This window comes from Populus euphratica, unplaced genomic scaffold, assembly GCF_000495115.2.
Source record: "Populus euphratica unplaced genomic scaffold, PopEup_1.0 scaffold161.1, whole genome shotgun sequence".
In the NCBI taxonomy this organism is placed as follows: Eukaryota; Viridiplantae; Streptophyta; class Magnoliopsida; order Malpighiales; family Salicaceae; genus Populus; species Populus euphratica.
In genome coordinates, this window is record NW_011500046.1 from 306,701 (window position 1) to 333,389 (window position 26,689).

Consider the following 26,689-nt stretch of genomic DNA (forward strand, 5'->3'; position numbering starts at 1 on the left):
CAGGAATGCAAAACCATGTAAAGAAAATAGATAAATTAGCATAGGGACTCCTTTATAGGTCTCACAATCAGACTTAAACAAGCATATCCCAGGAAAAAGAAAAAAGAAAAAAAAGCCCAGCTGACCATGATGAGAAAGATGATATCAAGGGCAGTAGGCATCACTGTTACAGCTAACATGGCAGGAGACCCAAAATTGAATTGGCAAAGCATGGCAAGGTTGTACTATATAGCAATATATTAAAAAAATAATTTAAATAAAATCAAGCTGAACATTCGTTTCTAAACTCTCCCATATCAAAGAAGATGGAATGGGGCATCGAAACCAAATCCAGTTGAAAAGGCAAGCACGTTCGTCCAACACCCATCCCAACCAAAAATACCTTGAACATCCTGCAAAAATCTTGCATAAATTGCCAAGTTGGGAGCATCTTTCATGGGCAGCCATTCCAGCGCAGCAATCAAGCGAGGAAGACCCGTGAAACAAACTCATATTTCATCCAATCCACCCCCAGAAACAGCAAGCTGAAATCGCAGACGTGCCAACACTATGTAAATTGAAGAGACAAAGAGATGCCCTCCCACCTCATGATAACTGCTCAGCTCTTGGTAGGTTCAATTGAGAGGGAGGGGCAGCGGGGGAAACCAGGCGAAGAGAGGCAGATCCAAAATGAGCTGATGAGCCGATAGCAGCCCCAAGCAAAAGAAAAAAAAAAAAAAAAAAAAAACAAGAGTAGAAACAACCATGCTCCCAGCCCATGCCCACCAACATCACTCAAATAGATGGGAAAAAAGCCAGGCAAGTTCAGTTAAGTGTGAATTTGTTTAAGTATTTTCTTTTCTCATTCTGGAAATAAGTTTTTTTATAATTTACAAGAAGATTTTGTTGAAATGATTGCATGGCGACATCGAAAGAAACCACGTGGGTTGCTAGAGCAACACCGAGGGAAAAAAACATAAGGAAGCTGTCATTTATCTGTATTCAATCAATTCTATTTAACTCAAAAATAAATTTTATTTTATAAAATAAATTTAATAAAAATAAATAAATAAATAAAATCCTAGATAATTTAATAAAATAAAAAAATAAAAACAAAGTATACAAAAAGTTTAAAAAAATAATAAGAGCTCAATCTTCAATTAAATAAATGTTAAAAAAATATTAATTTAAATTAATGATAAATAAAATAAAGCAATCTCGAATGAACCAGCTGACTTATTTCAAAAACTTACAACCCATAAAATATTAGACAAGAGATTAATTGGCAAGTTTAAATTCAAACCAATTAAATATTAAAAAATAAAATTGAGTTAAAAAATATCATTTTAAAAACAATTTCAAAGGAAAAAAATAATCAAAAGAATAATAAAAAAATCTAGTGGGAAAAAATAATGGAAGGGGAGATCTTAAAATAAAAAATTCAATTCTAAAAATTATCCTAGATTCTATAAATAGCAATTAAATGAATAAGACCAAATATAACTAAATAAGAAATTAAATGAGGATAAAATTGAAATAAAAATTCAATTTTATAAATTATTTAAAATATAATATCTAATAACCAAAAGAACAAGAATTAAATAAAAAAATTAGTAGTTAATTTGAAAAATTACAAGGCAGACACAAACATTAAGGCTATGTTTCTTTTCTGGAATTTACTTTTCAGGAACCCACTTTCCAAACTTTTCTATATTTGTTTGCTATTAGAAAAATTGATCAACAATAAACATTTTTCAGTCAAAGAAAAATTTGGTTTAATGTTCAGAAAAATATTTAAAAAAAAAAAATTGAGCGCAAAACACTTTCTAGAAGTTAGAAAGAATTTAGAAACGTCATATTATTTGCTGATATGTGTGTGTGTGTATATATATATATATATTGCTTTGAATATTTATTTTTTAATTTTATCTTTTAAAATTTAATTTTTATATTAACGTTGATCCTCATTTTTATAATTGTTATTTGTTTTTTTTTCTTACTATTTTTTTATTGAAATTTTTTATGTAACAAATTTGATCATCATTCTTTTGATTGTTACTTATTTTATTTGAAATAATTTATGAAATGTTAATTATTATTATTTTAATTTCTTAAATCTTTTATTTTTTTATTTTTTAGATTTGATCTCTATTATTTTGATTATTATTTATTTTATTTGAGATAATTTATAAAATTATATTTTTTTTCAATTTTATTCTTATTTAACTTTTTAATTTGTAATATTTATTCTTTATTGTTTTAATAAACTTGAAAAAAATAAAACATTAATAAGTTATTTTTCAGCTTATTTTTTATGATATAATTAAATATTAAAAAATATTTTCTAATTTATTTTTTATTACACTATCAAATATTAGAAAAAAATTTATTTTTTCAAAATTTACTTTAAAAAAATTATTTTCTGGCAAATAAAAAAAACTAAAAAAAGGAAATAAAAAAAAAAGAATGATTATATTGTCAAACCAAAAATTTTCTCTATACACATGCCTCCTTTTCATGGAGGAAATGTCAAGGAAAATCAGACATCATCCCAGTACGATAATTTTGTCCATTAGTATCAACAGTAAATGTTGTCTGAAGACGGCGAAGTGCTTGCACAACACGTGTTAGCCTATTTTCTTAAATATTTTTTATTTATTAAAATACTAAATTGCCCCAACTCAATTCATTAATTATCAAAATTGGGGCAGAGTAATAAGATGGGTGTACCCGATGAAACAGTGCAGTAAACAACTAGTGCAGCAGCAGGATAGCAGAAACAGTTATGGAGGTTAATTTCAAGATGAAATTGCTAATAGTTCCACGTGATTGCAAGTTTAGTTAACGGTTAAGAGTTAGTTGGAAGGACATTTAGCGGTTAGTTTGTTAGCTAGTCAAGAAGGAAGTCAGCATAGGATGCAAATATAAATACTGTAACGTGTAATGCTTGGAGGGCAGACAATGAGAAACCATTCCTCAGTAATTGTCAAAGCCAGTTTATTTGCTTAACGTCACAACCCTATATATCGCAGCAATGAAAAGATACCTTCAATTCCATTGATTTCTTTTTTTTTTTTTTTTTTACATGGGGTGTACAGGCCAGCTTGCACACATCACGATTAATTCTCACGGCTCACTGAACATCCTGTAAGCCCAATGAATAGGTAAAACACCGCGAGGGTGACAGACGTGCACGGCAAGACTCGAACCCGGACGCGAAGGAAAGGAACAAGTCCCTCATTTGATCCTCATCATTTGAACATCCTGCAAGCCCAGTTTATTGATTTTTTTCTTCACTTTCATCCTCATCATTCTCTTAATTATCATTTTTTATTATTTTTTAATTAAATTTTATTTTCAATTTAATCCCTTAATATTTAATTTCAAAATATTTTTATATAAATTTCGTTTTCATTATTTCTATTTTTTTTTGTTTTGGAGACTTTTTAATGGATTTTTTTAAAAAAATTCATCCCCTCATTTCTCTCCGCTCATGAGCCTTTTTTATTGTATTTTTTTCTTGAAATCTATCCCACACTATTTTGTTGAATTCAATCCATATTTTCGTTTTTCTTTTGAAATTGATTTTTTTTCTTTAATTCTTGAACATTTAATTTATTAAAAATTAGTTTTTTTATCTTTCTTTTTATTTTTTTATATCTAGTTATCTCAATTCTATGTTTATAATTATAAATTTAATGTGTTAACTTGAATTGAAACAATGAGAATTGATGTCCTTCAACATATTGAAGGCTTCGTTTATTTGTAGTAAAGTTGTTTTCTTTTGGAAAGTGAATTCTGGAGAAAGTAAATTCCTAGAAAGTGAATTCTAGAAAAGTATTTTCCGATATTTAGTAGTATTATGAAAAATCAACTGGAAAATACTTTCTAGTGTTTGTTTATGTTATGAAAAATAAATTGAAAAATAATTTATTAATGAATTAATTTTTTTAAAAGTTTATCTAATATATATATATATAATATTTAATATAAATATTTAATCACTTACAATAAAAGAATAAAATAAAAGAATGAAATCTAAAAAGTATAATGATGAATTTTTTTATTATATCCTATATTCATACATAGCTTATTTTATAAAATATAACTATATATATCATATTATATTATAAAGAAATAAGCTTGAGAAATATTTTTTTAAGTAAAACCTATTAATATATTTTTTCAATTTTAAAAGCTTAAAATAAGTTTTTTTTTTCATATGAAGGAAGCCAAATTAGTTTATGGTAAGAGTTATATATTTGGGATTTTTTTTTTGTATGAAGAATTTTTTAAAAGATAAATACATATAAAAATATTTTGATGGATTTTTTGGATAAATATTTTTTTTACGGGTAAAAGTAATAATCTCTTTAATATCCCTTTAATTTATATTAAATAAGCATCTAGAAATAAATATAAATATCTAACATCAAATATAGTCATGCATAAATATTAAATTTCGATGTCATATACATATATATTAGTTCAAAGTACAAACATAAACATGCTAGACTAAATTAAACAAGTAAACTTACTTGTCAAATATCAAACATAGTCTGAACCCAAATTAAAAACATAGTCAAACCATCTTAGCTAGCAGGCCTATAATAGTGTTGGTTCACAAAAATTTGAACCCAAATTTTCCTCAAATTAGCTTTTTTTGCCATAAATGCTTTTGCCAACATTTCATTTTGGACCGAATGATCAAATGCATCCCCAAGAGTGATCTCATCAAAGCCCTCAATTTTCATCACTTCTGTATACAGCGCGTTAACATCAAGTTGATTTTTGCTGAGGCTTTAAATTGCAAAGGCTACATCTTCAATCTGTTTAGACAACTTTTTAATACCATCATCTTCATACATGCGATTTCTCTTCCTATGTTGCCTCTTTTGTGTACTAGAGGAAGATGTTTCTTTTCCCTTAGAAGTTTCTTCATATTCACCTTCATTTTCAATCAAAATTGATTGCTCTTCAGTGTTCTCTTCCAAGTTGACATCAGCATATGATTTGGCATAATTTTCGGTTGCCATGTCTTTTCCAACAACAATTGTCATTGCCTTATACATATCAAGTTTTTTGTTGAGATACTTGTCATGATTGGGATGTGTTTGTTCATAAAGTTTAGAATATGCATTTTTTAGTTCATTGTATAACATTTTAGAAACAAAAATAAATATAAAAATTACAAAGATTATAATATTTATCATACCTTTACTTCTTCATCATATACATCTTTCGACACTGTAATCATCTTCAAACACTCATCTCAGCCAAAGCCACTTTTATTTTTAAGTTTGGTTATTATTCCCCATTCTTTTTTCACAATCTTGAGATGATTGTCCACATGCTTAGGCTCGCATCGCACGTTGAACTTTTGACTAATTTCTGTAGCTACCTTAACAAAAGATTCTGCTTTAAAGGTAGAAGAAGGTCTGCTTCCTTTAAGTGCCTCCTCAGCTAATATCTCAAGTAACATATGTGACATATGCTTAGACCATATGAAGTGCTTGCCCTTGTATTTTTTATTCTGTGTGGAACTCATTTTTACAAAAAAAGAAATTACAAATTTATACAAAATAAAATCATGTAATATATAGATTTAATAAATTTCATATAAAAACTACAATTAATATTTAAAAGAGAATATATAAAATACATAAGAACTTATAATAAAGTCAGCATCTACTCCAAATACATAACAAGGATAATACAAATTCAAGCAAGACACAATAAAAACAAACACATATAATTAACACTCAATTACTAGTTTCTTTGAGTGTTATAATCATTCCACATGGTTGATGTAATCATTTCTCTTTTTGTTATCCACTCTCTATTCTATTCCCTTTCCTCCCATTGATTTAAGTTGATTATTCGTCTAATTGGTTTACTTCCCGAACATATTTCTTCCGTAAGAAAGTGATAAGGATCAACTCCCTTTATGTGGTTATGAATAACACAACATGCAAGCACAATATCTACTTGTGTTTCATAAGACCAAAAAGATTTTCCATCAATTGATCTAAAATGACTCTTTAAAATACCAAACCCTCGCTCAATAGCGATTCTTAATGACGAGTGTCGAAGATTAAATAGCTCCTTTTTATTTTCTGGTGAACGTTCTGTAAACTCATTCAAGTGATATCGAATTCCACGAAAAGGAGAAATGATTCCTTTTCGAATACCGTAACTAGCATCACTAAGATAATATTTTCCTACAAATTAAAAAAAAAACCTATTACTATCTTTATGTAATAAGATATTTTATATGTTTATTGCATATAATACATACTTTATTATATACCTTCTGGAATTTTTAGACCATTAGATCTTGATAATGTATCACCTAAAACCCATGAATTATGGGCACTTCCTTCCCAACCAGCTAAAATATATATAAACTTCAAATCAAAAGTTATAACTGCTAAAACTTTTTGTATTGTTCCTTCTTTTCGACCTCAAAACTTTCCTTGAATCTTAACAGGAACATTTGCAGGAAAATGGGTACCATCAATTACTCCCACACAATCCTATATAAACATGAAAAAATAATTTATAACCTTTTCTTCTAGATATAATTAATTAACATATAAAAATATTGGTATTGTTTTCATACCTTAAAATAAGGATAGAATCTTTGATTATTCATTATCTCTGCTGGAACTATATCCTTTGGATCTTTAATAAGGTATATGTAAAACTTAAGAACTGCTTTTAAAACAATTCTAAAGTAACGATGGATAGTTTCAACAAACCTATAGTATATACCATTAATAACACGAAATCTTTAGTTTTGGCCTACAATTTGTAAGAATACAATTACTTGCTCCCTAATATATACATTTTGAGTTGATCGTAATGGGTCACAACTTGTGAGAACATCACACAATCTAGAAAAGACAACAGGTTTCATATGAATTTGTTCAACACAATGTCTATCACCTCGATTCAAAATGCTGTCCATATAGAATTCTTGTTAAGCAATTGCATTGATACGTGGTTCTCTTGGTATAAAAATTCTATTTCTTTCTTGTTCAATAATAGCTACCCTTGTAGCTATCACAGTTACAGCTGCTCCCATACATGCTGTATGAATTATCTTACTATCCATAACATGAAAGTGAAGTTTTCTGATAACAAAACCTATAAATTTAGGGAAATAAATATTAAAAAAAAACATATAAAATACTTCCACACTCAATACAATAAACATCATATATTAATCAAACATTAATCATATATTAAGCAAAGTAAACTAAAATGCAAATTTATGTTTATTGTCCTGTTATAATTCCCCTTATTAATATAACATGTATTTAAACATTCTATTTCACACGGTAATGGTGTAATTATTCACAATAATAATATAACCATATGTAATTAGGGTACTCATTTCACATGATTACATAACAATAAACAGATTTATAAATCACCAAGTAATAAAAAATAAACAACAAGCTTGTTAATGAGTTTTGCATGTGAAAAAAAAACCTTTTAAGCTCGTTAGCTCTCGCTCAAACACATAGAAAAAAATGGGAGCTCACATTCTCTGGTTAAAACTCTAATCATCTCTTGCATTTTCCTAATAAACACGCAGCTTAACCCATGTTTTGCATATGCTCATGAGACTAAATTCAATGGCTTATAATTCCATTCGCCCTCTCTCTCGGTCGGTTCCCCTCTCTCATTCCCCTGTTTCCTGTTCCCTCTCAGTTGATTCCCCCCGTTCCCTCTCCCTGTTCATTGTTCCCTGTTCCCTCTCCCTCTCAGTCGATTCCCCCTGTTCCCTCTCCCTCTCGATCGATTCCCCTCTCCTTCTCGGTCCATTCCCACTGTTTACTCTCCCTCTCGGTCGATTCCCCTCTCCTTCTTGGTCGATTCCCATTGTTCACTCTCCTTTTGGTTGATTCCTTCTGTTCCCTCTCCCTCTCGGTTGATTCCCCTCTCAATTTCTCTTATTCCCCCATTCCACTGTTCCCTCTCGGTTTCTCTCATTCCCCTTCCCCTGTTCCCTCTCCCTCTCTGTATCTCTCATGCCCTTGTTCCTGTCGGTTTCCCCGTGTTCTCTTTCTGTTTCTCTCACCATTTGTGCATAAAGAAGCAAATATTTAAGACAAAAAAGCAGGACAAGTATCAAACATTCAAGGGGCAACATGGCTCCTCCTTCCCAGTTCTCCCCCGGCTACTATTAAAAAAAGAGAGAGCAAGGGTTGATTCTCAATGCTTCCAACATAGTTTGGGGATTTTCAAGTGCCTCTCTCTCTGCACTTGATGGTGTTTGTTTGGGTAGAATAAACTGCCGAATGTGAGTGATGAAGAAGAAAATTATCATGGAAAAATTGTTGTGTTATGGAAATATTATGCAATAATTTTAACAGATCTACGAAGAAGATAAAAACATAAAGGAAATAATAAAAAAATACCTGAAATTAATTGTTCAAGTGAAATGCTTCAATTGTCCAGAGAAGAAATGGTTCTGAAATGCTTCCAATCATTTTTAAAAAAAAGGAGAGACAAACCGTGATTTATAAAAGTAGATAATGAAAAAAAGGAAAGTGTTTTCCTTTCCTTATTAGAAGGGAAACACATTCCTTTCATGAAGCATTTTTTTTATGTTGACCGGAATTAAGTTTCCATTAACTACTTTTCCATTTTGTTACCAAACATGGGAAAGTAAGGAAAATGAATTCTAGGAATTCGTTTTTCTTGAAACAAACAAGGCATTAAGTAAAAATGTGAAAAATCTTAAATATTACTGTGCAGTAATACTACACTACCAAGCAAGTGGAAATAAGACACTTTTAACCATCTAGGTGGTGGCTAAATAGTAAGAACTTGGGACTAAGGGGTTTGCTCCCTTTATGGTCTCAGGTTCGAGTCCTTGGTTGCTCATATAATGATCATTAGAGGTTTACATGGTCATTAATTTCAGGACCCATGAAATTAGTCGTGGTGCGCACAAACTGGCCTAGACACTCATATTAATCTAAAAAAAAAAAAAATAAGGCACTTTTCAACACTTCAAAAGCATCAAATATCAGGTGTGGTATATATCATTGTGTACAATACCATATAATTGCAGACAAGGAGTGTCACATGAAATAGAAGAATAGAATAGGTAATTGAAAGTCCCTTGTTCACTATTTATTAATAAATGATATGATACTTTATAAATATTAATTAGTAACCAAATAAATAAAAATATAAAAAACTTAATTACAAAAAATATTTGGTTGCAAAAGAAAAACCTTTTAAAAACTCTTCAAAAAATTAAAAAAACTTTTAAAAAAATTAAATTTAGGATAAATAATTTTTTATTAGTTTGAAAGATTTTAAGAGAAGTATTTTCAGTTATAAATTTATCAAAAATGTAAAAAAAATAAAAAATGCTTATGTGGAATTTTCTTAGCCTTGGCATGACAAATTCACAGTAATGGCTCGTGAAAGATGCCGCCAACCACCATCGATAAAGGGTTTTCATGTGATTTTATTTAATGTTATATTATTTTGATATTTTGATTTTAAAAATAAAAATATATTTTTAATATATTTATTTTAATTTCAAACATCCTGAAGATGTGTCATTTTCTTAGCCTTGCCAACTGCAATCAACCAATTAATAAATGTGAGGGAGGGACCCTCCATTTTAAAGTTGAATGAATCTGATCACCATTCCAAAACACGCTTCATTTTCTCTTTAATATTTCACAGCACACTTCTCTCTTTCCCGTGCTCAATATTTCTTCTTTGATTTCCCCAACAAAAACAAGACAATATGGCAGCAGAGCTTCTTCTTACGTTTGCCGTCGAGGAGTCTTTGAGAAGGATGATTTCCATAGCTGCTGAAGGGACCGGACTTGCTTGGGGATTGAATGGACGGCTGCAAAAGCTCGTAGATTCTTTAACCATGATTCAAGCTGTGATGCGAGATGCAGCAACAAGGCCAGCGGCAGAAGATGGTATGAAGCGTTGGATGGATAAGCTTCAAGATGCAGCTCATGATGCTGAAGATTTTCTAGACGAGTTTGATTATGAACAGAAGGGAAAGGTATGTGATTTTGTTTCACTCCACAACCCTATTGTATTCCGTTGGAAAATGGGTCATAAAGTCAAGAGGATCCATGGAGCCTTAGATGAAATCCTGAAACTGGGCGGTGATCTTGGATTGGCAAATCGCCCTGAAGTTAGGCGAGATCCACCCCGGCAGACAGATTCCTTCCTTGACAGCTCAGCTGACACCTCAGCAGTTGTAGTAGGAAGGGAGGATGATGTCTCTAAAGTTGTGGAATGGCTGACTAGAATGACCAAATCCCAACATGTCCTTTCGATTGTTCCTATAGTGGGGATGGCTGGCCTCGGAAAGACTACTATAGCAAAGAATGTTTATAAAGAAGTCAAGGAAAGAAAGCTTTTTGATGAAACAATATGGGTTTGTGTTTCTAATCATTTTGATGAAGTGAAGATTTTACGAGAAATGTTGCAAACGATAGATAAAACTACGGGGGCGTTGGAGAATATTGATGCAATTCTTCAAAACCTAAGGAAACAGCTGGAAAATAAAACATTTCTTCTCGTTCTCGATGATGTGTGGAATCGTAATCGTAATAAATGGAATGGTTTGAAGGATGGGTTGTTAAAAATTAAAAGCAAAAATGGGAATGCTTTTGTTGTTACAACCCGCATTAAGGAAGTAGCAAGCATGATGGAGACTTCTCCTGGGATTCAGCTCGAGCCAGAAAAACTATCAGATGATGAATGTTGGTCCATTATCAAGCAAAAAGTGAGTGGGGGTGGAGGAGCACCATTAGCTGCGGACTCGGAATCTATTGGAAAAGAGATTGCAAAGAAATGTGGGGGGCTTCCATTGCTTGCTAATGTTTTGGGAGGAACACTGCGGCAAAAGGAGACAAAGGAGTGGGAGTCAATTCTAAGCAATAGATTTTGGCATTCCACCGATGGAAATGAAGCTTTGGATATATTGAGATTCAGTTTTGATCACTTGTCATCTCCATCACTGAAAAAATGTTTTGCATACTGTTCCATTTTTCCTAAAGATTTTGAAATTGAAAGGGAAGAGCTAATTCAACTTTGGATGGGTGAAGGTTTTCTTGGGCCATCAAATCAGAGGATGGAAGACATGGGAAACAAGTATTTCAATGAGTTGCTTGCAAACTCCCTTTTTCAAGATGTTGAAAGGAATGAGTATGGGATGGTAACAAGTTGCAAGATGCATGCTCTTGCATTACAGGTCTCAAAAGCAGAAACGTTAAATCCAGAGCCGGGCTCGACTGTTGATGGTGCATCTCATATTCTTCATCTCAATCTCATTTCTTGTGGGGATGTTGAGTCAACATTTCAAGCGGTTGATGCTATAAAGTTGCGTACTGTTTTCTCAATGGTTGATGTATTGAATCAGTCTAGGAAATTCAAAAGCTTGAGAACTCTCAAATTGCAACGGTCTAATACCACAGAATTACCAGATTCAATTTGCAAGCTGAGACATTTGAGATATCTTGATGTCTCACATACCAATATCAAAGCATTACCATAATCCATCACCAATCTCTACCTTTTGGAAACATTAAGACTCACTGATTGTTTCTGGCAACAAAAGCTTCCCAAGAAAATGAGAAATTTAGTTAGCTTGAGACACCTTCATTTTAATGATAAAAACCTAGTGCCGGCTGATGTGAGCTTCTTAACACGTCTACAAACGTTGCCAATCTTTGTTGTGGGTCCAGATCATAAAATTGAAGAGCTGAGATGTTTGAAGGAGCTAAGAGGAGAATTGGAGATATGGTGTCTTGAGCGAGTGAGAGACAGAGAAGATGCGGAGAAGGCAAAACTGCGTGAAAAAAGAATGAACAAATTGGTGTTTAAATGGAGTGATGAAGGTAATAGCAGTGTTAACATCGAGGATGTCCTTGGTGTCCTGCAGCCTCACCCAGACATAAAAAGCTTAACAATTGAGGGTTACTGGGGTGAAAAGTTCCCATCATGGATGTCTATGTTGCAGCTCAATAATTTGATGGTGCTGAGATTGAAAGATTGCAGCAACTGCAGACAACTCCCAATACTCGGATGTTTTTCTCGCCTTGAGATTCTAGAGATGAGTGGAATGCCTAATGTGAAATGTATAGGCAATGAGTTCTATAGTAGTAGTGGCAGCACAGAAGTACTGTTTCCAGCACTAAAAGAACTCAGCCTGTTGGGTATGGATGGTCTTGAAGAATGGATGGTACCGTGTGGAGAAGGTGATCAAGTATTTCCTTGTCTTGAAAAGTTGAGCATTGAGTGGTGTGGCAAGTTGAGAAGCATTCCGATATGTGGTCTTTCATCTCTTGTGGAATTTGAAATTGCAGGATGTGAGGAACTGAGATATTTGTCTGGTGAATTTCATGGCTTCACGTCTCTTCAGTTGTTGAGCATAGAGGGTTGTCCAAAGCTGACATCAATTCCAAGCATACAACACTGCACAGCTCTGGTGAAATTGGATATAGATGGCTGCCTTGAGTTGATCTCAATTCCTGGTGATTTTCAAGAATTGAAATATTCTTTGAAGATATTGTCGATGTATAATTTGAAATTGGAAGCTCTTCCAAGTGGACTACAATGTTGCGCATCTCTAGAGGAATTGTACATATGGGATTGCAGGGAGCTTATCCATATCAGTGATTTACAAGAATTGTCTTCGCTTCGAAGATTAGAGATTAGAGGTTGTGATAAGATCAGCAGTATTGAACGGCATGGTTTACGACAATTACCTTCTCTTGTTTACTTAGAAATCAGTGGGTGTCGGAGTTTGAGTCATTTCCCAGACGATGATTGCTTAGGCGGCCTCACCCAACTGAAGGAATTGGCCATCGGTGGTTTCTCAGAGGAGCTGGAGGCTTTTCCTGCAGGAGTTTTAAACTCATTCCAACACCTCAACTTGAGTGGATCCCTTGAAAGACTGGAGATATGTGGATGGGATAAACTGAAGAGCATACCGCATCAACTCCAACACCTCACTGCCCTTGAGAGATTGGAAATATGTGATTTCAGGGGAGAGGGATTTGAGGAAGCTTTGCCAGATTGGTTGGCCAACCTTTCTTCTCTTCGATATCTTGGGATTGATAATTGTAAGAATCTTACGTATCTGCTGAGCTCAACAGCCATTCAACGCCTCTCCAAACTGAAGGGATTGTGGATTTTGGGGGGATGTCCACATCTCTCAGAAAATTGTAGAAAGGAGAACGGCTCTGAGTGGCCCAAGATTTCTCATATCCCAACAATCGATATAGTATAGAGGGTACAAGTGTAAGTTGAGATTTTAGCTAAATTCTTGAAAATATAATAATAATTGGTTCCACTAATTTAATAATCGCATTCATTGAATATACTGACTGTACAGGTAAGTTGGGATTTTAATTTTTTATGAATAAAATAGTTTAATCAAACATTTTTATGAGTATTCTCTTTTACATCCAAACCTGTGGTCTTACAGAGCTTAGAGGCCTAGATCTGCAAACAGGACTTTTCACACTAAGACATATGAAAGCTACTACCAGGAACTTCGATGCGGAAAACAAAGTCGGCAAAGTCAGCAAGGGTGGTTTCAGTTCTGTTTACAAGGTAACTGCATGTTTAATGGTTCTGTCCTAACTACATTCTATAAGTTAGCCGTAGAAAATAGCTATGGAAATAGGTCATATATTCCCCATAAACCTTTTGGATTCTTTCTAGTTTTAGATGTAGCAAGGCAAATAAAGAAAGCAGTGCAAACTATTAATTGGTAGCCATAAGTTTGAGGTGGGAACTTTTAATTATTGAACACAGCGTTCACTATCATATGGAACCGTGTGATTGCAGTGATGCTGCTTTCCTCAAAGTCTAAGCAAGGAAACCGTGAATTTGTGAATGAGATAGGAATGATATCTGCACTGCAACATCCAAATCTTGTAAAGTGGTGTTGAAGGAAACCAATTGATGCTTGGGTACGAGTACATGCGGAACAATTGCCTGTCCCGTGCTCTATTTGGTGAGTTAATTTCTTCCTTCCATCAGAAGCATTTTGGAAAAAAGGTATTTTGTTTGGCTTTAAAAAATTGAATGTCTTTTATCTTCTATAATTTACAGGGAAGGGTGTAAAGTTCTGATTGAAACTGGACTGGCCTATCAGGCAGAAAAATTGCCTGGGAGTAGCTAGAGGTTTGGATTACCTCCATGAAGAGTCAATAATAAAAATTGGGCATGGGGATATCAAAACAAGCAATGTGTTTCTTGATAAGGAACTCAATGCCAAAATTTCTGATTTTGGTTTGGCAAAGCTAAATGAAGATGGACAGTACCCACGTCGGCACTCGGATTGCTGGAACCATGTAAGTTCTTCAATGAGAACATTTATATGTTTTTTAAACCAGGGCTGAAGATGACTATATTTTCAAGAATGAATCTTTGTATGTGATTTTGTGTCAACTGTCTTGCAGTCATATCTCCATTCTCCAATAGATGCCCCCAAAATGCATATCTTGTAAAATGTACATTTTCCATGATACTTGAAGTGGTAGGTCCAAAGCTTTGAACCTGCAACTTCTTAGTCGCAAATTTTTACCATTTTCTTTCTTTCTTTGTTTGTTTATCACCTTGTAGAATGATGGAAAAGGATCCGTATAGCTGAACCCAAATAGTTTGGGATCGAGGCTTGGTTGTTGTGTTGCTGTGTATGATCATTTCACCAGACAAAAGCCCTTGCGTTTACAACCCTTGATCATTTATATTATCATAATCAAATAATGGCTGTTTGAGAATGAAAACAAGTGAAAACCATGGATTGTGTAGCGAGTTTAAACACCTTTTTTTTTTTTTTCATTTGTCAGTGGTTATATGGCTCCTGAGTATGCAATGCGTGGGTACTAAACTAACAAAGAAAATGTTTGTAGCTTTGGAGTTGTTGCTTTGGAAATTGTAAGTGGTAAGATCAACAAAAACTACAGGCCAAAGGATGAGTTTGTTTACCTTATTGACCGAGTAATCTTATACTGTCTAGCATTCTCGTTCATTCCGTGTTTGATGCTCATTGGAAAACATTTGATTGCAAAACATCACATTGTATCTGTAAGTGAACTGGCCATCCTCGTGTTTCTTGTCAATTTTGCATCATTGCATGTAATGTTTCCTCAAATATTCAAACTATCCATCCTCATAATCTGTCTAAGACAGCCATCTCGTTTCCTAATCTTTTTTGGTTCCTGCCCAACTTGTATCTGCATTTGTTGTTATGCTTATTTTACAGTATTGAATACATTATAGCATCCTTATTTGGATTTATCTGGGATTCTGCCAGGCCTATGTTTTGCAAGAGAGTGGAAGTCTTTCGGAGTTGGTAGATCCAGAATCGGGGTCAGAGCATTCTTCAGAGGAGGCTATGGTGATGCTAAATGTCGCTCTCTCATGTACCAAAGCAAATTCTTGTGAATCTTGTTGCAGCTGATAAGCCTATATGATGTAGAACAGAGTTAAAGCTGCAAAGAGAAAGGGAGTGAATGACTCTGGCAGTACCTGATGGAACATAAAATGATGCTTATGCAAAGAGAAATTGGACATATAGATTTGTCAAGCAGAATGTTTGGTGCATCCATTATTGATCATGTAGAAAGCATCAAATCCTTATTCGAAAAACATGGCCAAATCAATTTTTTTTTTAAGCTTAATTATTGAGGACAGACACAAATCCCGTTTCATTTCAATTGATCAGTTGTAACGGATTCGGCATAATTATTGCTAAGATATTTCTTTTCTTTCCCATCAATCCTTGAGTATCATTTTTGCCAAGCAATGACAGAAGAACATGGTGTTGTAAAGGATTCATTAAAAACAAAATTTTTAAATTTAATAAAATAATTAAATTGTCCTTGTATATATTATTTAGTCTCTTCCTTCTTACCTTCTCTCCTTTCTTTTCTCTCTTTCTCTCTCTCCATCCCTTCTTTCCCTCTGGACATTAACAATCATTTATCAAAACTCATGCTCAATTTTGGAAAACTCAACATTATTTCTCCTAATTTTGCCAAAATTTGTCGAAAGTTTGGGACTTTGAAATTAAGTTGGTGTTTTGGTGAATTGAGATTTTGATTTTTACCAAAAATATACATTTCTAAATTAGAGACTATGAAATTCAGCAAGTGAATGGCAAAGTGATACAATTCATACAAAAACGTCAACTATTTTGTATTGTATTTCTTTCTTAACATTTGAGAATTCAATTTTTATGAAGTTATGTATATTTCAGTGACTAAATTGAAGTTTCCACCATATCTTTTATGCCCATATTTGCATCTTCTGATGAGTTAATTAACACATTAAAGAAAGAATATATAGTCCTGGAAATACTATACTGAGCATAGATTAATTAATCAACATCTGGTTTCGAAGAGATAGTATACAAGAAATCAATATCCCTGACGAATAAATCCTTGTTAGTGTGGATGTCATTTGTTATCTGGGCTTTGCCCTTTCCTAAATCAATGAGTTTTGTTACTGTTAAAAAAAATAAAAATTAATGGTAGCTTGACATACTTATGGAATAGACTGAACCATATTCACCTGATCCTCAGAAAAAAATGTGTCGAATTGTCAAGAACAGCAGAATGTTCTGCCTTATGTGATTTGTTTGAAATGACTTTTCACCTGCTTGATTCTGCCTCGAGATGGTTTAGCATATGTATTAGCTAATATTGTCCATGCTTCCTTTGATGTTTGTGCTTGAGCAATGAACGACAGGATTGTGGGTGAAAGAGAACCAAGGATGGCATTGAGAAGTAATTGATCTGTTCAATATTTCTGTTATCTCTTTAGCTTTATTCTTGCTAAAATGCAGCTTGTTTTCCGGTTCTGTTAGGATTGTATTGAATGGCTATTTAAAGCCAAAGTCATTGATAATAAAGTATTCATTCCAGTTCAAGTATTCCAATTCTTAGCTACTTGTTTAAAGTTCCTAACACAGACCCCAGTACTGCAGTATGTTATTTCTGGCCAAGTGATTTTCTTTGGAGTTTCTATCTTCATTAATTCATTAGACTCGAGGATTTAAAGCAGTGCAACGTGAACTCGTTGAATAGTTAGTGTGAACAAATAAAGTGCAGCATCACTATCATGATAATTGCATATGTTCGATCTGATAAATGCCTTTTGCCTTCGCAAAAAAAAAGAAGCGCAGCACACGTTTTCTTCAATTATGGATAAGAAATGATCCCCCCCTTTTTTTTTTCTGAGAAGAAACAGTGATCCATCTTAAAGGCCTTCAGATTTCAACACATGAAGGGATGCATACATATCTCAGGAATTAACAATTCAAATTTCAAATCCCTCTTTCTTTTTTCCTTGTATTTATACTTAGTAAGGTTTTATTCAATTATCAAAATACTCTTTATTCATTTATATATACTTTTAAACCTTAAAAGGTTTTGTTGCCTTTTTTTCTGTTCCCTTTTATTTTCAAAACATTACACACTGCAACTTTGAATATTGGGAAATCTGGTATTTGATGGGAGAATTAAAAAAAATTAAAATTAAAAGTGAAGAAAAGTGTGAATTTGATAGGAGAACAGAGGAGTATGGAGTAGCAGAGCATAATAATTCCTGACAATTTTAGGATGTGAGTATAGAGGAAAATTAGAGAAAATAAAGATGCAGGGAGTAAAGAAAGCGTGGCTGATTGTCTTTAGATAAAGCTATTTTGGATTTAGGGTTAAAAAAAATACTTATTTATATTTGTTGTTTTAAGTGTTAAATAATGATATAGTTGAATTGATTCAGTTAAATTAATTTTAAAAATTAAAAATCTAAACTGAAGTCAACCAGAAATTTTTATGATTTTTTCATTGGTTAATTTATTTTCAATTCAGTTCAGTGTTTTTTTTATTTTTTTTATTTAATCAGTTATTCCATTTTTTCCTCATCCCTACTAGCAGCTGACCCGAGTACTGTTATTTCCGGCCAAGTGATTTTCTTTGGAGTTTCGATCTTCATTAATTGTTCTCATGAATCTGGTTTTTTTTTTTTTATTAAAAAGTACATAACAACTTTGTTTTAGCATCTAACAGTAGACTCAAAGGATTTGAAGCAGTGTAATGTGAACACGTTGAATAGTTAGTGCGAATAAATAAAGCAAGAGACTCATGAAAGTGACATTGGTGGTTTCCAGGAGGCGGTGAGACTAGTCTTTGCATACAGGACAAAGAAAGCACAAGGCACTTACAATTATTGACTAAAAGTAAGCTTGCTGTTTACCTGTGGTAGGCGGAGTTGTAGCTTCCAGCCAATTGCAGTGACTTTTTTACTAGCTAGTCTTCCACTAAGAGAGATCTCTCAGTATACCATTGATTTCCTAATTTCCCTCACCAAATTTCTTAAACCTTTCTCATGATCTGTGGTTCCTTTTTCTGATTGAATCGAATCATCGCGTATTCTGTTCTTGATCTGTATCTTTCTTGCTTGAAAGGTAAATCCTACTTTCTTTTCTTGTTTTTCTACCACTAATTTTGTTTCAAATAAGATTTGCCCATTTGGTTGTAGAATTAATAAGTAGGATTGTAGATTGATCAATCACGTAGAACTTAATTATATATGTGTTGCTTGATCTATTTTAGAACTCAGAACTCATATTTAGCTTTGTTCTTACATATTGCCATCAACTTAAACTACTTATCTTGAAAACAGCTGCTCTCAAGGTTTCTTTTGTCTGTTGAGTGCTTCTTGTCAGCTTGACAGGTGACTAGTTTGCCTACTCTTTCTCATATTCTTGCGCTCACATTTTCAGATCAGCTTTCCCAGAGTTTCAAGATTGGGGCGCGTCCACACGTTTCCCCACTCAGCAATTAGCTTCAGATTCTTTTGTTAAAATTCTTTTGAATCCAGGTAAAGTATTTATATGTCACGACCCGAATCTTCTTCATTTTGTTGCTGTTTTTGTTTTTGACAAGTAACTATTGCTTGAATCTTTCTAAGTAAAACACAAGTTGTACAAATTTTATTGGGAAACTTTGGATTTTGTATCATTAATAGTTTCCAAATATAAATAAATTGATCTTTCGTAGTTTTTATAAATAAATTGCCTTATGGAGTTCATACCAAATTCATTTTTTTCTTTTTATATTATTTGCTGTTTTTAACTTATTATTTTAGTTTCAACCTTTCCTTTTCCGATTGATGCAACTTACATTAATTTTATTCAATATTTTGACTCTGTTTTTATATGTAGGGCAAAATGGTTCAATCAAAGGACCCATTTTGGCACTATGTTGAGGAGATGAAGTGTATTTATTGTGGGCATCAATTTGCTAGGGGTACTTCCATTTCAAGGATCAAATGGCATTTATCAGGAGAGAAACGGCAAGGTGTTGAAATTTGTGACAAAGTGACCGAAGACGTTCAAGAAGCAGCTTTTCTAGCTATGCATGGTGCCAACAAAAGACATAAAAGCATAGCAAGTTCAAGCAATGTTAATGATAATGCCATTTCAACCGCTCCACAAGAACAAAACAATAATGAAGTCGACAATTTGGCAGGAGATGCAGGAACGACACAAGCAGCAGATAGAATGGATCACGCACTTGAAATACGTATAGAAGAGCTCAGGAAATTAATGGAGGGTGATATAGAGAATGGGACTGGAGGAGGAGCGCAGCCTGGTGCAGGAGCTAGCTCTTCTGGAGGGCTTACAGGCAACGCAAATGAGACTCCAGGAGATCCATTACCTACTAGCTTACATGTTGAAGTCGACAATGTGGCACCACAAGGGCAACATCTGGAGAGAGTAACTGGTCAGCCTGTTGTAAGAGGTAGTTCTCATGAGAGGCCACTTGTTAATCACGATGAGCCTCAAGAAGATCAACACTGTCCTCCACTAGTGAACATGGTTGGAGACCCTGGGCATCCTGTTGTGAGAGATAGCTCTCGTGAAGTTCTTCAACGTAATGGCAATGAGAGCGGACCAGATGTGTTTCTAACTGAAGAACTAACAGGTGGAGAGTTTGAAAATAATAAGAATGTTATCTGGTCGTGGATAATGAATGATGAAGCCTCATCAAGTATTGGCATTTACGGGATGGGGGGTGTTGGCAAAACAACATTGCTCACACATATCTACAATCAGCTTTTACAAGAACGTGGCACTTTTCCTCATGTTCACTGGATCACGGTATCGCAGGATTTTAGTGTTTATAAATTGCAGAATCTTATTGCAAGAGACTTTCATTTAGATCTTTCAAATGAAGACAACGAGAGGAAAAGGGCTGCAAAACTGTCAAAAGCATTAACTGAGAAACAACGGTGGGTTCTCATCTTAGATGATTTGTGGGACTGTTTTGATTATAATAAGTTGGGAATTCCTATCAGAGTGAAGGGATGCAAACTAATTCTTACAACTCGATCACTTGGAGTTTGTCAGCGGATGTTCTGCCAGAAGACAATCAAAGTGGAGCCTCTTTCAATGGAAGAAGCTTGGGCTCTGTTCATGAAGGTACTTGGACGTATTCCTCCAGAAGTGGAAGAAATTGCAAGATCTATTGCAAGTGAATGTGCTGGTTTGCCTCTTGGAATTGTAACAATGGCCGGAACCATGAGGGGAGTGGATGACAGATGTGAGTGGAAGAATGCTTTAGAGGAGCTGAAACAATCAAGAGTTCGGAAAGATGATATGGAGCCTGAGGTATTCCACATACTGAGATTTAGTTATATGCTCTTAAAGGAGTTAGAACTGCAACAATGCTTCTTGTACTGTGCATTATTCCCGGAAGACTTCAAGATCCGTAGAGAGGATTTGATAGGTTATTTGATTGACGAGGGAGTGATAAAAGGGCTGACGAGTAGGGAGGCAGAATTTGACAAAGGCCACTCGATGCTGAATGAACTCGAAAGAGTCTGCCTATTGGAAAGTGCTAAAATGTACGGTGGTCGTAGATGTGTCAAGATGCATGACTTGATTAGGGATATGGCCATCCAAATACTGCAAGAGAACTCTCAAGACATGGTTAAAGCAGGTGCACGGTTAAGAGAAGTGCCGGGTGTAGAGGAGTGGACAGAGAATCTTACTAGAGTTTCACTGATGCATAACCAAATTAAGGAAATTCCTTCCAGCCATTCACCATGTTGTCCCAGCCTATCCATTCTACTGTTATGCCGCAATTCGGCGTTGCAATTTATTGCAGATTCATTTTTTGACCAGTTGCGTGGGCTCAAGGTTCTTGACCTGTCTCATACAGGTATCGGAAAACTGCCTGATTCTGTCTCTGAATTGGTGAGTCTCACTGCATTACTGCTCATTGGTTGTAATATGTTAAGGCATGTACCGTCATTAGAAAGGCTGAGGGCACTGAAGAGGTTAGATCTCTCTGGTACTTGGGCACTTGAAAAGATTCCTCAAGGCATGGAATTTCTATCCAACTTGAGGTATCTTAGAATGAATAGGTGGGGTGAAAAGGAGTTTCCTAGTGGGATATTACCTAAACTCTCTCACCTGCAAGTCTTTGTATTGGAGAAGTGCACTCCGATAACAGTTAAAGGAAAGGAAGTGGGATGCTTGAGGGAGTTGGAAACTTTGGAATGCCATTTTGAAGGTTACTCTGACTTTGTGGAGTATCTCAAATCTCGGGATGAGACCCGATCACCAACAAAATATAGAATTTTTGTAGGACTGCTACCTGACAAATATTATATAGAAGGCAAAGACAAAGAAATTGTTTTGGGTAAATTGACTATCAACGGAGACGGAGATTTTCTGAGAACGTTTTGGAAGGACATTCAACAACTGACCATGGAAGAATTTGATGGTGCAAAAAGTTTATGCGATGTTTCCTCTCTAATAAAGAATGCAACTAATCTGGAGTTTATCGAAATTACGAATTGCAATAGCATGGAGAGCTTGGTTTCATCTTCTTGGTACTGCTCTGCTTCACTGCCATCTCCATCTTGCGAAGGTATATTTTCTGATCTTAAAAAGTTTCATTGTTTTGGTTGTCAAAGCATGAAGAAGTTGTTCCCCCTCGTCTTGCTGCCAAGCCTCGTAAACCTGGAAGTAATTAAAGTTATTGGTTGCAAGAAAATGGAGGAGATAATAGGTGGAATAAGATCAGATGAAGAAGGGGTTATGGGTGAAGAAAGCAGCATCAGAAACACCGAAGTCAAACTCCCAAAGTTGAGATTTCTGGAATTGAGTCGTTTACCAGAACTAAAAAGCATTTGTAGTGCAAAACTGATTTGCGATTCTCTCGAAGTAATCGAAGTAAGGAATTGCAGTATCAGAGAAATCTTGGTTCCATCTTCGTGGATTCGCCTGGTAAACCTGGAAAGGATTGTTGTTGAAGGATGTGAGAAAATGGAGGAGATAATAGGTGGAGCAAGATCGGATGAAGAAGGGGATATGGGTGAAGAAAGCAGCATCAGAAACACCGAATTCAAACTCCCAAAGTTGACAGTACTGCGCTTGAAAAATTTACCAGAACTAAAAAGCATTTGTAGTGCAAAACTGATTTGCGATTCTCTCCGAGTAATCGAAGTAAGGAATTGCAGTATCAGAGAAATCTTTGTTCCATCTTTCAATTGAAGTAAGGAATTGCAGTGTCATGGAAATCTTGGTTCCATCTTCCTGGATTCGCCTGGTAAACCTGGAAAGGATTGTTGTTGAAGGATGTGAGAAAATGGAGGAGATAATAGGTGGAGCAAGATCGGATGAAGAAGGGGATATGGGTGAAGAAAGCAGCATCAGAAACACCGAATTCAAACTCCCAAAGTTGACAGTACTGCGCTTGAAAAATTTACCAGAACTAAAAAGCATTTGTAGTGCAAAACTGATTTGCGATTCTCTCCGAGTAATTGATGTAAGTAATTGTGAGAAGCTGAAGAGGATGGGAATTTGTCTTCCATCTCCTCCCTCTTCTCTTGAAGAAATCTATATTGAACCAGAAGAATGGTGGGAGTCAGTAGTGGAGTGGGAGCATCCTAACACCAAGGATGTCCTTCGTCCCTTTGTAATGTTTGGACGAGACCGGGTAAGCATCGTTCTGTGTATACAATCTCTCAATTTGCTTTTAATTTAAGTTTAATGAAATAGAATCAATTGTTGTGTGCATACAAGACAGGTTGACTGATCATCCCAACCTCAAGACTTTCTTTTCTTAGTGATTCCTCTATTTAATAACTAGGAATTTAAGGTTAATGAATTAGAATCTATTGAGTGGTTCCTAATCCACACGATGTCGTATTTTGTGAGTAAATCATAGAATACCATCTTTTCTCTTATTGATTCTCGTCACGTCAACTAACTCGATTAACGTTGATGCAGGCGGCTTTGCTGGCTCTGAGCAGGCGTGGAAGAGTGCGGGGTTGCTCACGTCAAACTGGAATAATAATTTAAAATAGCAATAATAATAGGAAATTTAATGCTGCTTAAATTTCCTTTATTTCGTCAACCCTTGCACCACAATCCCATGTAATGCTGCCTCAACCTTTTATTTTCAAGTTACCCAAAAAGGAAAAAGAGGCAAAGCAAAAAGGACTATATCCCTTTGTAAGGTATGTGTTGGAGGGTGAGTGACGACACTGCCCTTAAAATAATATTAAATTAAAAGAAAGCATTGTTGTTTTAATAATGAATTAAGCATAAGCTATGTGTCCTCTTAATGAGTGATGTGTTTATTCTATTACCAGGTCGGATGCGCTGCAAGACAAGTGAAGCAGTTGGAGAGCTCCTCACCATCAACAACCGTATTATTAAATGTTTTATTATTGGATTTTAAATGTTTTTTTGTCTAGGAATTCTTGTTAGTACACTCTAATTGTGGTAATTTTTGGGTACAACCGTATTATTTGGTGAATAAAACAATTAAAGCTTTTAATCAAAAATAGTATATAAAGATGTACATATTAGTAAAAATAATTATTATTTTATGTGAAAATCAAGTAAAAACTATATTATATCTAACAAAATACCAAATTAGAATTTAAGAGATAAATGTTAATATCTGATCTTGAAATATAAGTTATAGACTCAATTATATTTAATAACTTTGATTTTTGTTACTAATATTTTATTTAATGAAAAGATAATTAAAAAAAACTCTTACCAAAGCATTGTTCAATCCCAAAATAAAAAATAAAAAAAAATAATAATAAGTAGGGCTACACACACAGAATACCTTTCAATATTAAAAAAAAATAATGTCAAAACTTTATTCATAAACTAAGTAAAAATTAAATCATATTACATTAAAAAAATATTATAAAAATTGATAAAAAAAAAACCAATAAAAAATCAATAGAAGCCCAACATTAAGAATAACAAAAAAGGAGAAGAAGATGAATGGGAAAAAAGGTTGAAGCCTGAGTGACTGGATTTCCAGGCAAAAAAAGAACAAAAAACACCCATGTTGCTCTTCATCTTTTTATCTAAATTTTATGGTGAACAATAATACTTTTAGAAAACTCTCTGAGTTTGTATTTCTATGACACCTTTTAGGATGATGAATGATAATAATTTATCAGGGAAGTTACCTGCTTTCATCCATAAATGAACACGGGTTCAAAATATCTGTACCGTCTAGCATTACTTCCTTGACCAGACTAAGTGATTAGTAAGCAAACAGAATATCTGAATTCTGTTTTTATGTATATGTAGTATGCTTATGATACCATGCTTTTATGCTCTATGATACTTGAAGGAGGATCAGTGACTTAACAGGAAGAGGGTCTTCTTACCTACCACTGAGTAATATGGAATCCATAAAAACATTGTGAGTTGGAGTTCTTCTAATCTTATGTCCTTTTCAGCTAATGCTCTTGACCTTTGATTTGTACAACGATTTTGAAAATGCAGGGTTTTGAGGAACTGCTTAATAGTTGGATAGGTCCCGGACCATTTTGGGGAGCTGGAAAAACTGAAACGTTTGTAATTGGTTCCATCCAGAGGCTCCCTAATGATTCCCTTTCAAAGCAATCATTGTCAATATGATTATCATTTGCTTTCTTAAGAAATATTCTTGAGAGTTTCCATGATGTTTTGTGTACCACTAAACAATATGAGATGAAACTATGTGGAATGGCTTGTTCTCAAGGACTCCAACTACTCTTCAATGGCCTTGGAAAAGGCCAGATAGGCTTTCTCTCACAGGACCATCATTGTCTTAAATGAAATAAAGAAAGCGGAGCAAATTATTAATTCTTAGCCATAAGTTTGAGGTGGGTAAAGAGAATATTACACGAGCAGATCCTATCAAATCTGTCAGTGCCATGTAGTCTGCTGATCCCACTACATCAGCCTTGGAAGTCTCCTAATCACAAGCAACGACATTCCTCACTTAGAATCATTAATTGACATTCTCTTTGTAATATATATAATTGATTGGACTTACTTTATATTGCTGAATTTCTGTAAATAGACTTGAGAAAGTCTAACCCATGTACCAATATTTATACTGCATTCAATAGAATAGAAAAGTACTTTTTGAGCGTGGCAATTATTCTTGATCTCTCTGTTCTCATCCCTTTCTCTTCTCTTGAGTTTATTTTCTTATAGTGGGAACTTTTCATTACTGGACTCAGGGTTCATTATCAGATGGAACTGTGATTGCAGTGATGCTGCTTTCCTCAAAATCTAAGCAAGGAAACCGTGAATTTGTGAATGAGATAGGAATGATATCTGCACTGCAACCTCCAAATCTTGTAAAGTTGTATGGATGCTGTGCTGGAGGAAACCAATTAAAGCTTGTGTACGAGTACATGGAGAACAATTGCCTGTCCCGTGCTCTATTTGGTGAGTTAATTTCTTCCTTCCATCAGAAGCATATTGTAAAATATTTTAAGCTATTATTGGTTTAATGCTCATTGGAAAACAGAACATAGTATCTGTAAGTGAACTAGCCATTCGTATTTTTCTTGCCAATTTTTCATCGTTGCATGTAATGTCTCGTCAAATTCGCAAACTATTCAACCTGATAAACGACATTTTTTTATCTGCCGAAGACAATTCGTCCTGTTTCCTAATATCTTTTGGTTCCAGCCTACCATATATCTGCATTTGTTGTTCTTTATTTCTGCTGAACTTCCTATAATCATTTTACCATTTTGAATATATTATAGCCTCCTTATTTGCATTTATCTGGGATTCTGTCAGGCCTATGTTTTGCAAGAGAGAGGAAGTCTTTCGGAGGTGGTTGATCCAGAATTGGGGTCAGAGTATTCTTCAGAGGAAGCAATGGTGATGCTAAATGTCGCTGTCTTATGCACCAAGTCGTCCCCAACTCTTAGACCTACAAGGTCTCAAGTTGTGAGCATGCTCGAAGGCCAAACTCCTGTTGAGGACCTTCTTTCTGATCCTGGGTTTTCCGCGATCAACACAAAATACAAGGCTATAAGAAACCATTTCTGGCAGAATCCAAGCCAAACTTGTAGCATGTCTATAAACGGATCATACTGTTCTGATTCCATAAACTCCTACGGAGAACCGGCCATCTTCTGCGAATTAGTTCAGTAAATTCCACTTGGTAAATGTTGCATCGTATATATTAACTTGAAATAATTTGCAGAGGAGGGAAAAGTCCCAATGTATTTCTCTGTCTATACATATAGCTACTCTCTTCTTTAAGGAAATCCTCGTGAACCTTGTTGCTGCTGATAAGCCTATATGATACAGAACACGAGTTAGTGCTGTAAGGAGAAAGGGGATGAATGG

General features: G+C 34.4%; 3 protein-coding genes and 1 long non-coding RNA gene across 5 annotated transcripts in view; 3 read left to right on the forward strand and 1 right to left on the reverse strand.

Annotated features, from left to right (window-relative positions):
* Window positions 1–819, reverse strand: part of LOC105107460 (uncharacterized) — a 4,995-nt gene extending 4,176 nt beyond the window's left edge. The window contains exon 1 of the long non-coding RNA XR_838882.1: window positions 283–819. This is a non-coding gene — a long non-coding RNA (uncharacterized LOC105107460). The remainder of the gene's footprint in view (window positions 1–282) is intronic.
* Window positions 820–9,622: 8,803 nt separating this feature from the next.
* LOC105107459 (putative disease resistance protein RGA4) lies at window positions 9,623–15,775 on the forward strand. The gene is given in 5 exon segments (XM_011001383.1): window positions 9,623–13,284; window positions 13,472–13,599; window positions 13,837–14,530; window positions 14,844–14,994; window positions 15,311–15,775. A coding segment is annotated over 1 exon segment (3,513 nt). The 5' UTR covers window positions 9,623–9,760; the 3' UTR covers window positions 13,274–13,284; window positions 13,472–13,599; window positions 13,837–14,530; window positions 14,844–14,994; window positions 15,311–15,775.
* LOC105107495 (probable LRR receptor-like serine/threonine-protein kinase At1g07650) lies at window positions 13,972–26,626 on the forward strand. Its single transcript, XM_011001433.1, has 5 exons — window positions 13,972–14,049; window positions 14,151–14,345; window positions 14,454–14,497; window positions 14,907–15,081; window positions 26,132–26,626. The coding sequence occupies exons 1-5, from the start codon at window positions 13,972–13,974 to the stop codon at window positions 26,489–26,491; spliced, it is 852 nt and encodes a 283-aa protein (XP_010999735.1). The 3' UTR covers window positions 26,492–26,626.
* LOC105107458 (probable disease resistance protein At4g27220) lies at window positions 18,296–23,944 on the forward strand. Of its 2 annotated transcripts, none has more exons than XM_011001381.1 (6): window positions 18,296–18,466; window positions 18,785–18,882; window positions 19,226–22,543; window positions 22,593–23,012; window positions 23,306–23,535; window positions 23,671–23,944. In XM_011001381.1, exons 3-5 carry the CDS (start codon window positions 19,232–19,234, stop codon window positions 23,375–23,377), a joined length of 3,804 nt encoding a protein of 1,267 aa, XP_010999683.1. In that variant the 5' UTR covers window positions 18,296–18,466; window positions 18,785–18,882; window positions 19,226–19,231; the 3' UTR covers window positions 23,378–23,535; window positions 23,671–23,944. The 2 variants fall into 2 exon arrangements, with proteins under 2 accessions (XP_010999683.1, XP_010999684.1); XM_011001382.1 differs by lacking the exon at window positions 18,296–18,466 and adding an exon at window positions 18,474–18,695.
* Window positions 26,627–26,689: the final 63 nt, after the last annotated feature.